Genomic DNA, 13,033 nt, shown 5'->3' with positions numbered 1-13,033 from the left:
AACGTTCGTAAGAAATTAAAAGTTCTAGTTGCCTTTTTAAGTAACCAAAAGATTGGAGGGCATAAAAGTTACGTATCCATATTCGTGAGGTTTTAGAGGGAGGGTAGAGGGTTTTCTGATTTTACAGTTAAATGGACCAAAATTAATGACCAGTTCTGATTTCAACAAGGTATAATATGCCCACCGATCTACTAAACTCTACATACAATGCTTCAGTTTTAAATTGGGCATTTAGATAATTAAATTGGGCATTAGATAATTTCCTTATGCATGCCCAAGGAAATGCGCACAAATGTTGGCTGAGGAAAATGTAGGGCTGTGTAGTTCTATGCATTTGCACAATCTTGAGTTTAACTAGGTACAGCAAGTCTATCTTTCTACTAAAACGTGTCAATGACACTTCATTTTAATTTAGCTATTTGCATAAATTGGAGCCCTCGCACATGAGGCTAGATGGATCGCATTACCCCAGGGACTGTCTTTTAACCTTTCCAATTAAGGTTTGATCCGACCTTGAACATTTAAGCTGATATTATGTTTGGCTGCTTGGGTGCCCTGGGGCCTAAATAATGTAGGAAGGGTATTTGGATGCCCCTTGGTAAATTTTACTCATTGGAGAAGATGCTAGAACTTTTCATTTGTGACCAAACAAGTCTTCTCCTTATTTTCTACCATCATCTGTTATTTATGCTATATCAGAAATGAATATTGGGGAAACAAATCGGTCTAGTGGAAGCTGTATTATTCTGCAGCCCTTAATTACCAAGCTATTTCTTTATTTAATTTATACACTTCGGTACTTTGTTCATAATTTCCAAAGATACTCTGGAAACAAGATTTGAGTTTGCAACCTAAGAGAAGTAAATGAAGTACTAAACAAGTTCATAAAAATCAGTCTTTTTTTATAAGGCCTAAAGAATAGAAATAGAAAAGAAGAAAAAAAAATAATAAAATTTTCAATATTTTTAGAAGCTACTTGATTTGTCTCTTCCTATGAGGATTCATAGCACCATCCTATTTTCCACTTTTGATGTGAAGTTTGAATAAGTTATATCCCGGGTTGTCGCTGAGGTTGGACTTTGTTTGGATTGTTCTCACTCCCAATAATTATGGTATTAATGAAAATTCTCAAAAGCAGAAAAAAGTGTTTACATAATTGTTATTTAATCAACAACTGCTCAAATTTATCTGTTTATTGTTACGCTACGTAGCAAAGGGTTGAAACACAACTCTTTCTTCTGGCTGATCCACCAAAAAATGTATTTTATGTGCTAGTTCAAAAAGAGTAATAAACAGGGAAGAGTTGCATCTTTGGTGATTGAATACGGGAAGGTATAAACGAAAAACTACTAGCGCCGCTGACAGTCGAGCGTCCAGCGGCTTCATCCAAAAACAACATTGGAATTGGTGTTGCCAGAAAATCACGCACAGGAGGTTAATCAGAGATATAATGAAAATCAATTTTTTGTGTGGGTAGCACCTGTCTTCTTTTTTTCGTTTTTTTATAGGGTATGATACTGCCTAATTCTTAATGACGAAGAAAAAAAAAATCGCTGGTGACCCGGGGTTGGACCTTGATATCTATTTTGACCTATTCTGCTAATTATTACTGTTTTGTGATGATAAATTTGTAAATATAAGATTTAAAAATTGACAAAAGCTTTATTAAAAAGTTGATTTGTAACTAAAACTGAAATTAAACTTTATTGAAACTGAATAGGCATTTTCCTGGTAAAGGCCCATTGCTTTGTATATCCTCATTTTTGATGCCCAGTTTTACAACCAGTATCAGACAAGAGGGACATTAAAACAGGCAAAAGTGACATTAAAATAGCGGGTGGCAATTTAGTGGGAGGGAAGAAAGCAGAATTTTTTATTTTTGAGTATCATCATATTTTCTTCTATTTGTGGAATTCTGGAAAACTACCACTTTACTAAAAACTCAGAAACAAAGCAACAAAACAGAAATCGAAACAAGAAAGTTACATAAGTAGGCCTACTATTATTAACAACTCGCCGCAGGACCAAGCCACCTGAGGCCAACACAGCTACGCTCACACCTCTTCCATCTTAATCTATTCAAAGCATCCCTCTTTACACCCTCCCAGGAAGTACACATTTGCCTTAAATCTTTTTTACGACAACCTCCCACCTCAGCCACGAATGACCAACTTTTTTCGGGGGGGAGGGCCGTTTTGAATAGTTAATCTTTTTTATTTCACTGCTTTATTTTTAAATTGGGGAAATGTTTTACCTGCACCCTCCTTATCAATATGACCTTATCTGTGTTACATTAAATATTGTATTAAACCGAATGATGTTTCACTCAAGAGAAACCCTTACGCAGTACGTAAAAAAAAAATATAATAGAGAAATATAAAGCTCATGAAACGGTCAGGAAATCTCTAACTTATAATACACGATTTTAACTGTGTAAAAACATCACAAAGGTTAATTTTAATCCTAGAATCCCCAAGAAAATGAACTTTTGATAAAGTGCTAAATACGTTTTTAAAAATATGTTGCATAAGCCGCGAAGCAGTAATTTTGCTGACTTTAAGCTTCAAATTAGCTCTTTATTTTTATCAAATAAAAAAGAAAACAAGCGTTTAAACTGTCAATGAGCAGCAAAATTAAAAAGGGCACAAATTAGTATGTATATGAAGGGAGCTGCCCCTTCTCCAACCATCACTCTTTACGCTAAAGTCCTAAAGCTCTTTAAAAAGATCTATCATTTAATATGAACGCCCCTTGTGTTTGAGGAGTCTTTCCTAAGTAATCAGGACAAAAAGTCAACCTTCACCGTAAAGAGTGAGAGTAAAAAAGGGCAACCCCCCTTAAATACAGAGTAATTTCTGTTTGTTTCAAGTTTAAATGTTGACCCTTACTTTCAGGTTAACAATCTTGTTTTCAAATCATACCGAGAAATCCTTTTCTTGTCCTTCCCAAAACTACGCTGGGGAATCCCTAACAAACGTAGTTCTTATATTTTCTAAACTTTGAAGACATTTGTTCAGTAGTAAAGATAGGCGTATTCACTGAAAAAAAATATATCCGAGAGACTCCTGTGTCTGCTTATGAGAGCATGTTTAAAGTTATTGCATTACAAAAAAAAAAAAAAAAAAAAAACACCGTTTACTATAGTATGCTACAGCTACTCAATTTTACCTACATCGTCCTGAAGAAAACAATGTCCGAGAGACTCCTGTGTTTGCTTATGATTGTATGTTTAGAATTATTGCAAATAAAAAGTAAATAAATAAGTAAAAATTAATAAAAAAAACTTACACCGTTTACTACAATTGTCCTAACCAATATGACCTTATCTGTGATAAAGTAAAATGTTGTATAAAACTAAAAGATATTTTATTTGAACGAAACTCATCGTAAAACTACAAAGAATGTTTTTTATATATTTCTACTGGCTCTGTTTCCAAGTTCTTCTAGTTCCTTTTCATTATCAACTTCATCTTGACTGCCAAGAACTGTGGTAGTTACAGGTCTGGAAGATTCAGGTTCAGATACAGGGTGTGGTTGTCTTGCAAGTGAAGAGCCTTCTTCGTTGTCCAGGACAGTGTCTGAATAAACTGTACTAAGAGCCATAAGTCTTGCCCTTTTATAGTAAATAAAAAGATTCTCCCAGTCAAGTATTTCGCTGAGACGTTCAGTTCGGTTCCGCTGAATTACTCTTTGTCTTTCTGTCAAAAGTGTAAAGTTCAACATGTACCTGGTGAGCTGATTAATTGACTCGTCAAGACTTATGTTTTGACGGTCTACAATATGTATACCATAGCTTTCAGGGTCTGCAATATGATCAGCCATGAAACATCCAAAACCAGAGAGATTTGTCGTAATCGACGGAATTCCCATGACTGTGCACTCGGCAGGAGTATATCCCCATGGTTCATAATAGCTGGGGAAAACGCCAAGATTACATCCTCGAATAAATTCTTCGTAGTCCAGATTAAAGAGAGGATTAGTTGACGAAAGAAACTCAGGGTGAAAGACAACCTTTACCCGATCCCAGGAATTATTCAGAAGCTGACATCGTCTGAGTGCATTAAGTACTTGATCTGTATCATCCTGAGCAATATTGTGTGTAGTGATTGGTGGTGGGAGGGACCGATGGCTGGCAAACAAGCATCGTTTAAGACGGACAACGTCATCTTTAGAAAGGAGGTCGTCAGATTCAGGCATTTGGCCACTCAAACATAATTCAAATAATTTCTTGCCAATATTCTTTTGGACATTTTCTATAGTATCCTTTAAGCTTTTTGCAACTGCCTGTCCTTTTAAACTTTCAACATTGAAGTTGTTGGTCTTGGCTGGAAGAATAATAAACGCAAGCACTGTCACATCAGTACCGGATTCTTTCATCAAGTGGTTAAGTCTCGCCAGACTTTCGATAAAAATATCAACTCCTTTGTTGCCAAATTCGTATCTTCCGGCAATAAAAAAATAGAGGGTCTTAGTTAAATCAAAATCGAGATGACCATAAAAATGGCCTCGGACGAAATCATGAATCTTTTCCTTGTTAATTGCGTGAAGGTTCTGAAATTCGTGTAGTGCACTGAATCTCTTGATATTTAGACCATTTGGTGTTATTACATCTGGCTTTCGTTTTAACAGACATTCAGCTTCCATTGCTGTTATATCTGACACAGTTGTAAAAACATGTGCCATGTGTGCAGCAGCTCTTTCCAAACAGTATCTTTGATATATCTGCCGATTTCCAGCTTCGATATCAATGTTAAAATTGTTCAGATTATTATAAAAATCTGTGCTGCCAGCGCACAAGTAGCGCCCAAGGAGTGTTGCGTGGGTTGTGAATACTGTTGCTACTTTTATTTCCCATAGCCGCAGCATAATTAGACCTATTCCAGATAACCACTCATGGAAGTGGCACACTATTTTTGAAGAATCAGCTTCAATTGTAGTTAAGATATTACTAAATTCAGCCAGAAACTGTGCTACCATAAAGCCAAATAAAACTGAATCGTTTGATTCCACATCAGAGTCTGGAATGCCAATATTTGTTTTCTCAAAAAGCTCCTGCTTATAATAGTTCATTTTATTCGATGCTGAAGCGATATCAAATAGTATTACCACAGGATTTCCGTCTACAAGCCAAGTTCCAGTATGTACTTGCAGCCCTGCATCACGAATCTTGCAAACAGCATCATATAGAGGACCTGGAGAAAACTCAAACTCATCTATCTCTTCTCTAGAAGATTTCCCTTTATAAGGGCCAAGGAGGACATATTGGTTTTTCATCATTTCAACAGAGAGACCGGTCTTAGAACGGATGACAGTGTATATTCCTCCAACTTTATTAGCCACCTCCCATGCGCATTCAAAGGTCCAAACATGAGATTTTACATTTGAAGGATGTTGGCAGTTCTCTTGACATTTGACGTGCTCTGTTATGTCTTGATTTTGAGTTGAGCTGACTGGATCCATATTACAGTGAATTGTGGTGCCTGCAAAATGAAAAAATATAAAAATAATACAAAAATGAAATAAAAAAAAAATAAAAAATGTCAATCAGAAATTACAGAAATCAAGAAAAGAAGCGGGATATGTGAAGATTTTGTTTAATTAACGAGAAATTTTACACTATCACTAAAAAATATACTACTTTCATTTTTTTGTGCTTTTAAAATTTATCATGAAAATAATACAACAGTTTTTTACTGATCTTCAAAAAGTACTGCATTTTTGATGTTGTTCGTGAAGATAAAAAAAATAATAGAAAATGATAGATAATGTCCATAAGATCTTACTGAAATTAAAACAAGGAGCGGAATATGTGAAGATATCATTTAATTAACGAAACTAACGCTAAATAATAAACTACTTTCATTTAGTATATTCTAACTATGGTTTCAAAATTTATCATGAAAATAATACAACAATTTCTTACTGATCTTTAAAAAAGTACAACATTTTTTGACTTTGTCCAGATATAAAAAATAATACAAAAGTGATTGATAATGTTGATCAGAAAGTACTAAAATTTAAAAAGAAGCGGAATATGTGAAGATATTAATTATTAATACAATTTTAGAGTATACAACAATGGATTTACACATACAGCGTACAACTTTAGAGTACACAGCAATGGATTTAAGTGGGGCTAGCTCCTTTCACATATGGTGCAAATAATTCCTGTTCACCTTAAGTTTTAATGTCATTCCTTACTTTCACCGAAAAAATTTGCTTTAAAAAAATAAATCCTAGATTCGTTCCTGAAAGTTTCATTTACCTAACTGGGCTATTTTTCATGATAGCCAAAAGGTTCTCATGCAGAATTTCACTAAAAAAATTGCATTTCAAAGTTAAAATGTTTACACAACACTTTTTAATTAAGTATTTATGATTTTTGATGGATCATCACACAGTATTTAAATATTTTGAAGAGGATTGGACTCTGGATGAAAAATTAATGCTTCCAATTCAATATCAAACATTTCGTGGTAACAAACTGTAGTAAGGAGCGATCCGACTCAATAGTAAACAAAACTTTAAAAAATGGGATTTTGAAACTAATAGATACATCAACAGAAGTGGATTTTTATGCTGATTTAAAATATAAAAGTTTCATCATATTTTGCCTTACTTATCAAAAGTTACGAGCCTGAGAATCGCCTTATTTTGGAAAATAGGGGGAAACATCCCCTAAAAGTCATAGAATCTTAACGAAAATCGCACAATCGTATTCAGGGTATCAGAGAACTCCTCTGCAGGGTTTTCAAGCTCCTATCTACAAAAATGTAGAATTTCAATTTTTTTGCAAGAAATTACGGGTGCGTGTTTGTTTTATTATTTTTTTTCAGGGGTGATCGCATCAACCCAGTGGTTCTAGAATTTTGCGAGAGGGTTCATTCTAACGGAAAATAAAAGTTCTAGTGCCCTTTTTAAGTAACCAGAAATATTAGAGGACACCTAGGCCCCCTCCAACGCTCATTTTTCCGTTCATTTTTTCCTGAAGTCAACGGGTCAAAATTCTAGGATGGCCATTTTGTCCAGTATAGTCGAAAAGCCTAATAACTATGTCTTTGGGGACGACTTACTCCCTCACAGTCCCTCGTGGAAGGGGCTACAAGTTACAAACTTTGTAGTGTTTCAAACAGTTCGTGGTAACGAACTGTAGTAAGGAGCGACCCGGCTCAATAGTAACCAAAACTCTAAAAAATAAATTTTGAAACCAATAGCTACATCAAAAGAATCGCATATTAATGCTGACTTTAAATATATAAGTTTCATCAAATTTAATCTTCCCCATCAAAATTTACTAGCCTGAGAATATTTGCCTTATTTTAGAAAATTATTCAACCTTATAAATATGTCTTTGGGGACGACTTACGCCCCCACGGTCCCCATGGGAGGGGTCACAAGTTACAAACCTTGACCAGTGCTTACATATAGTACTGGTTATTCAGAAATGTACAGATGTTTTCTGGGGGATTCTTAGGTTGGGAGGGGGGTTTGAGAAGAGGGGGATATGTCGGGGGAACTTTCCTTGGAGGAATCTGTCATGGGGGAAGAAAAGTTTCAGGAAGGGAGCGCAGGATTTTCTAGCATTATTTAAAAAAAGCGATGAAAAAATAAATATGAAAAAGTTTTTCAACTGAAAGTAAGGAGAAGCATTAAAACTTAAAACGAACAGAAATTATTACGCATATGATGGGCTCACCTCCTCCTAATACCCCGCTCTTTACGCTAAAGCATTTTTTTGTAATTTCAACTATTTATTCTACGGCTTTTGTTATTCAGGGGTCGTTCTTAAGAAATTGGGACAAAATTTAAGCTTTAGTGTAAATAGCGATGTACTGACGAGGGGGTGAACCCCTTCATATACGTAATAAAAACATGAGAATACAGAAGCTCGTTACGTAAGCTAATTTGTAAGTTACGTATACTTTTTACAAATAAAAACATTCGTAAAAAATTAAAAGTTCTAGTTGCCTTTTTAAGTAGCCAAAAAATCGGAGGGCAACTAGGACTCCTCCCCGCTCCTTTTTTCGTTTTAATTATTCATCTGCGGAGAGCCAAAATCAAAACATGCATTGTTTCAAAAACGTTCAGAAATTAAATAATAAAAAAAAGTTTGTTTAACGGAAAGTAAGGAGCGACATTACAATTTAAGACGAACAGAAACTACTTCGTATATGAAAAGGGCTGCTTCCTCATCAGCGCCCCGCTCTTTACGCTAAAGTTTTTTTTAAAAAGTAGAGCTAAGAAAAAGAGTCAAATTTTAGCGTAAAGAGCGGGGCGTTGATGAGGAAGCATCCCCTTTCATATACGAAGTAATTTCTGTTCGGTTTAAGTTTTAATGTCGCTCCTTACTTTCCGTTGAAAAAACTTTTTTTTTATATTTTACATATAGTAATGGTTATTGGGAAGTGTACAGACTTTTTCAGGGGAATTTTTTCTTGGATAGGGAGGAGTTTGAGGGGAGGGGGCTACATGGGAGGATCTTTCCATGGAGGAATTAGTCATGGGAGGAGATAGTTTCCATGATGGGGGAGGAGGATTTTCTAATATTATTTAAAACAATAAAAGATGAATATGAAAAAGTTTTCAACTGAAAATAAGGAGCAGCATTAAAACAAACCAAACGGAAATTATTACGCATATGGGGGGCTCATCTCTTCCTAAATACCTGCTCTTTACGCTAAAGTATATTTAGTAATTTCAACTATTTCTTCTACGGCCTTTATGATTCAGGGGTAATTCTTAAAGAATTGGGACAAAATTTAAGCGTTAGTGTAAAGAGCAAGGTATTTAAGAGGGGTCAAACCCCTTCATATACGTAATAAAAATATACGAAAATAAAAGTTCGTTACGAAAGTTATTTCGGAAGTTACGTATATTTGTATTAATAAAAACGTTCGTAAGAAATTAAAAGTTCTAGTTGCCTTTTTAGGTAATCAAAAGATTGAAGGGCAGCTAAGCCTCCTCCTCCACTCTTTTTTTCTTAAAATATTCCGATCAAAACTAAGGAAAGCCATTTAGCAAAAAAAAAGAAATGCAATGTAAATTTCGTTATAAGTATTCATGTGCGGAGAGCCAAATTCAAAACATGCGTTAATTCAAAATCGTTCAGAAATTAAATAAAAAAAAACATGTTTTATTAACTGAAAGGGAGCGACACTAAAACTTAAAACAAAACTTAAAAGCCCTCTTCAAAGCCCCGCTCTTTACGCTAAAATTTGACTCTTTCTCTCAAATCTACTTTTTAAAACAGTGAAAAATTTAGCGTAAAGAGCCGGGTGTTGAGGAGGGAACAGCCCCATTCATATATGAAGTAATTTTTGTTCGTTTTAAGCTTTAATGCTCCTTACTCTCAGTTAAGAAAACTTTTTTTTTATTTAATTTCAATAAAGGCACGAGTTAAGTAAAAGAGTTTATTAATTATATTCAAATTTTAACCTGATTACCTGATTTAACCTGAATTATATTCTCATAACTAATTGATGTATTCGATTTATAATTGATAAGTGATTTCATGATATGTTAAAATTTTCATGAGCTCCTCCATAAATTTTAAAACTTACGAAGGGGATTGGGGACAAATCTATGTAAAATTTTAGGGAGAATGCGCAATTGCTGATAGGACAGTTTAGCTACGTAAAAACAGTGTATGTAGTTTGTTAAAAGGGCGTATCAGTAATATCCCGTGAACGTCTTCGAGCATTTAGTTGAAACTTACAAAGGGTTTTGAACTAAACAAAAATGTGTACATGCTACTGCTAATGATACTACTCGTGCTGCTGCCACCAACTATTTGACTGCAACTGCGACTCTTTGAGACTGGAACTATTTATTATATGCTTTTCTTTCTACTACTGCTATTGAGCTGAATGAATGGCGTTTAACTGAATCCAATTTGTTTGATAACACAGATACAATATCTCAGGAGCGGAATGCAGGGAAAGCGAATACATGTCCACTAATTTGGAACTTTTTTATTTTTATTTTTTTTAAATGAATTTTTTTTTTTTGATGTCAAAATATAAATTTTTGAATTTATAAAATATAGATTTTTTTTTATTTTTGATCTCAAGTGACAATTTTAGTTTTAGTTTTATAACCAACAGCCAAAAAATGCCTAAAAACCAATTTATATTTTCTTTTTTCTGTTTACATACCACTGTTCATTGTTTCATGGAACATCAGATGATTCAACTTATTTAAATGATTCTTTAGATAAATGTTTATAGAGGGATAGATGAATATTTTCCCACAAAAGCCACAGGTCCATGGCAAAACAAAAGAAAAATTACTGAAAACAACAATTAAACATCGAGTACAAAATAAAATATAAAAAACATTGACATACATACAGCAATATTTTAAGCAGTCGCCCCCTTCTCTGTCCTTAAAAAACTTTCTTTGTGTTTAACTCATCATTCAATATGTTTTACAATTTTTTTAATGGTCCCAACATCATTCTCAGTCCTAGTTAGAATAAATTTTGTGGAACTAAAGTTCAGTTTCATCTCATAGAAGGTTAAATTGAACAATACTTTCATTTAAAATCTATTATCCCCTCACTTCCCAAAAGCTAAAGAAGGTGTTGCATCATTTTCTTTAGGTCTTACGCTATAGCAGGATATAGTTTACTTGATATACTTTTTGGAAGGTATATCCTCGCTGAAATGAAATTATTTCCAAAAACTTGCTCCCATGGAAAATTCCCCATGACAATCCCCTCTCCTGTAGAAAATTCCCCCACGTCACATGTCCGCAAGTTTCACAAAACCATATACTATCTGTGAGCAATGACCTAACGACAAAACTTAAAATGCCAATGAAACTTCTATAGCGGGGTTGTCTGATTGTTTTGTAGTTTGGGAGAGAGGGAAATACCAAAAAGGATGCATTTTAGTGCCAAAACATCTCAGCTACCATTTAATTTTCAGAAAAACACAGATATAGTTCTAAGGGTGGGACGAGGGGGTGAAGGTAAAATTTGATGCATGATAGCCAGGGCCGTAACCGAGATTTTTAATCAGGGGAAGCTTTTTGGGGAAGGGGTACAAAAGAAACTTTAAAAAACACATCAATAATATGAAATTGATATCTACACCCTTATGATTTCTGGTCTTCAATGTTGTTATAAAAGTAAATAGTACCATAAACCCCAAAATGAGCAGAACTTATTCCGTGTAGAAAGGGGACTACCCCTTCCTTATCCCTCACCGCTACCCCGTAGTCACGGAAGCTTCTGAGGGTGCTCATTAGATAAGAAATTGAGAGTTCAGGTCTTTTTTTTGGTCGAAAGTGATTGGAAACAAACCAGCCGTGGGGGAAGTATTTTCCCGGGGATAATTTCCGAGGGAAAATTTTCCGCGATTACTATTTTCTGAGGGGGGGGGTATTTTCTGGGGGAGGTAAACGCCAGTCACTTTATGGAAGCGATTTTCCCATTCGTTAATATTTCAGTTAGCCGTGGGGCAAGGGATTTCAGTCCTTATTTGAAAAACGATAAGAAATTAATGTTAAAAAAAAATCAGGTCAAAGCAAGGAGAATCTTCAAGTGGAAAGGGTCCGCAGGAATTTTTTCCTTGTTTAATTTTCCATTCAAGAATTGTCGATGGGGGGCATACAAAGATAGAGGGGAAAGATTTCTTAGTATTTTTTAACGACGAGAAAATACATAAAAAATGGTTTTCAATTAAAAGTAAAGAACAATGTTAAAACTTAAAATGAAAAAACTCAATTTCGTACTATATATTCTTAACCTGTTTGGTGCCATGTTTTTGGCTTAGTTTTGATGATTTTTCACATACATTTCTTTTTTTCTTTTGGTTTTAAATTTGGCGCCTACAACTACCAAAAATTACAGATTTTTTTACTAAAGTTTCTTCAGCAATCATTGAGTTGCGGATTTTTCTAAATTTTTAAGATACATCTGGTGTTTAAATTCCCTTTTTCCACTTTCCTTAGCACTTCTCCGGTCAACTAAAAAAACAAACTAATAAATAATTATCAAATTGGGAAAACAATATTTTCCCAACATAGGGGGGGGGGGGTATTTTCTGGGGGTTGGTAACACCTAGACCAATTTTGCGCTAAGGTTTGACTTCTTGTCCCAATTCTTGAAGAATAACAGTTTGTTTTTTATTTTATTAAAATCTTGAGCCTTTCGTGGAATTTCCGTTCACCTAACTCAACTATTTCTGTTTGCCAAAAGGCCCTCTTCAGCAATTTTACCCAAGAAAAGTACATGTTAAAGTTTCAAATGTCTACAGAACTGTTTCATGAAATATTTTTAATGGATCATATCACAATACTGAACTGAGACCCAAAGTATGTAGATCGGATAAAAACAACAATTTACCTTATGTTTCAGTAAAAACGACGAAAAAGTTAGTGTGTCTAATTCAATATTCCAATGGAGACTGACTTAAATAAAAGACAGTTCATCATATTATATTCAAACCTAAATTCAAATTTTAACCTGATTATTCTCATAACTAATTGATGTATTCAATCAATAATTCATAAGTTATTTCATGATAGCAACAAATTTCCATGAGCAAGTTCGGCTTTGGTAATGCCATGGTTTTAATGAAAAATCTAAAATCTATGAAGGGGATGGAGGAAAAACGTATATACAATTATAAAGGGTGTGGGGGTTATTTTTGAGGGGAAGTTTAGCTTCATAAGCAGGTTGTCAAAAGGGCGGATCATCATTATTTTATGAGCAGCTTAGAACATTAAGCCAAAATTACATTGGATTTTGTACTAACCAAATCGGCACATTATGCATGCTATTGTTACTACTACTGGTGATAATATTGCTATTGCTACGGCTACATATGCTGCTGCAACTCTCATTTATACCAATATTCATGGCGCCAAGTACTTAAAGGTATCTGATATGCTGTTATTCATTCACATTGTTCAGAAACTCGAGGTTTTAAATGTCCATTGAGCCTTCTTTTGAAGGAGTCAACAAAGGAATTTGTAGGAATAATTTCCCCAAGTATATCATTCCAAAGAGAAGTGCAACACTGATTGA

General features: G+C 34.5%; 2 protein-coding genes across 4 annotated transcripts in view; one reads left to right on the top strand and one right to left on the bottom strand.

The window, feature by feature from the left end:
- LOC136031773 (FMRFamide receptor-like) overlaps positions 1-13,033 on the top strand; it is a 173,784-nt gene that overhangs the window by 37,782 nt on the left and 122,969 nt on the right. The gene's annotated exons all lie outside the window — the stretch shown is intronic.
- Positions 3,345-13,033, bottom strand: part of LOC136031772 (glycogen [starch] synthase-like) — a 94,884-nt gene continuing 85,195 nt past the window's right edge. For 2 of the 3 annotated variants that reach the window (XM_065711528.1, XM_065711529.1), the window contains one exon: positions 3,345-5,480. In XM_065711528.1, the coding sequence (XP_065567600.1) occupies positions 3,409-5,460 (2,052 nt within the window). In that variant the 5' untranslated portion in view covers positions 5,461-5,480 and the 3' untranslated portion in view covers positions 3,345-3,408. Of the gene's footprint in view, positions 5,481-12,349; positions 12,403-13,033 lie in introns of those variants that run through there. The other variant, XM_065711527.1, reaches the window with a different exon arrangement.

The sequence above is a fragment of the Artemia franciscana genome, chromosome 10 (genome assembly GCF_032884065.1).
Source record: "Artemia franciscana chromosome 10, ASM3288406v1, whole genome shotgun sequence".
NCBI lineage: Eukaryota > Metazoa > Arthropoda > Branchiopoda > Anostraca > Artemiidae > Artemia > Artemia franciscana.
This window is presented reverse-complemented; position numbering and strand designations above follow the sequence as displayed.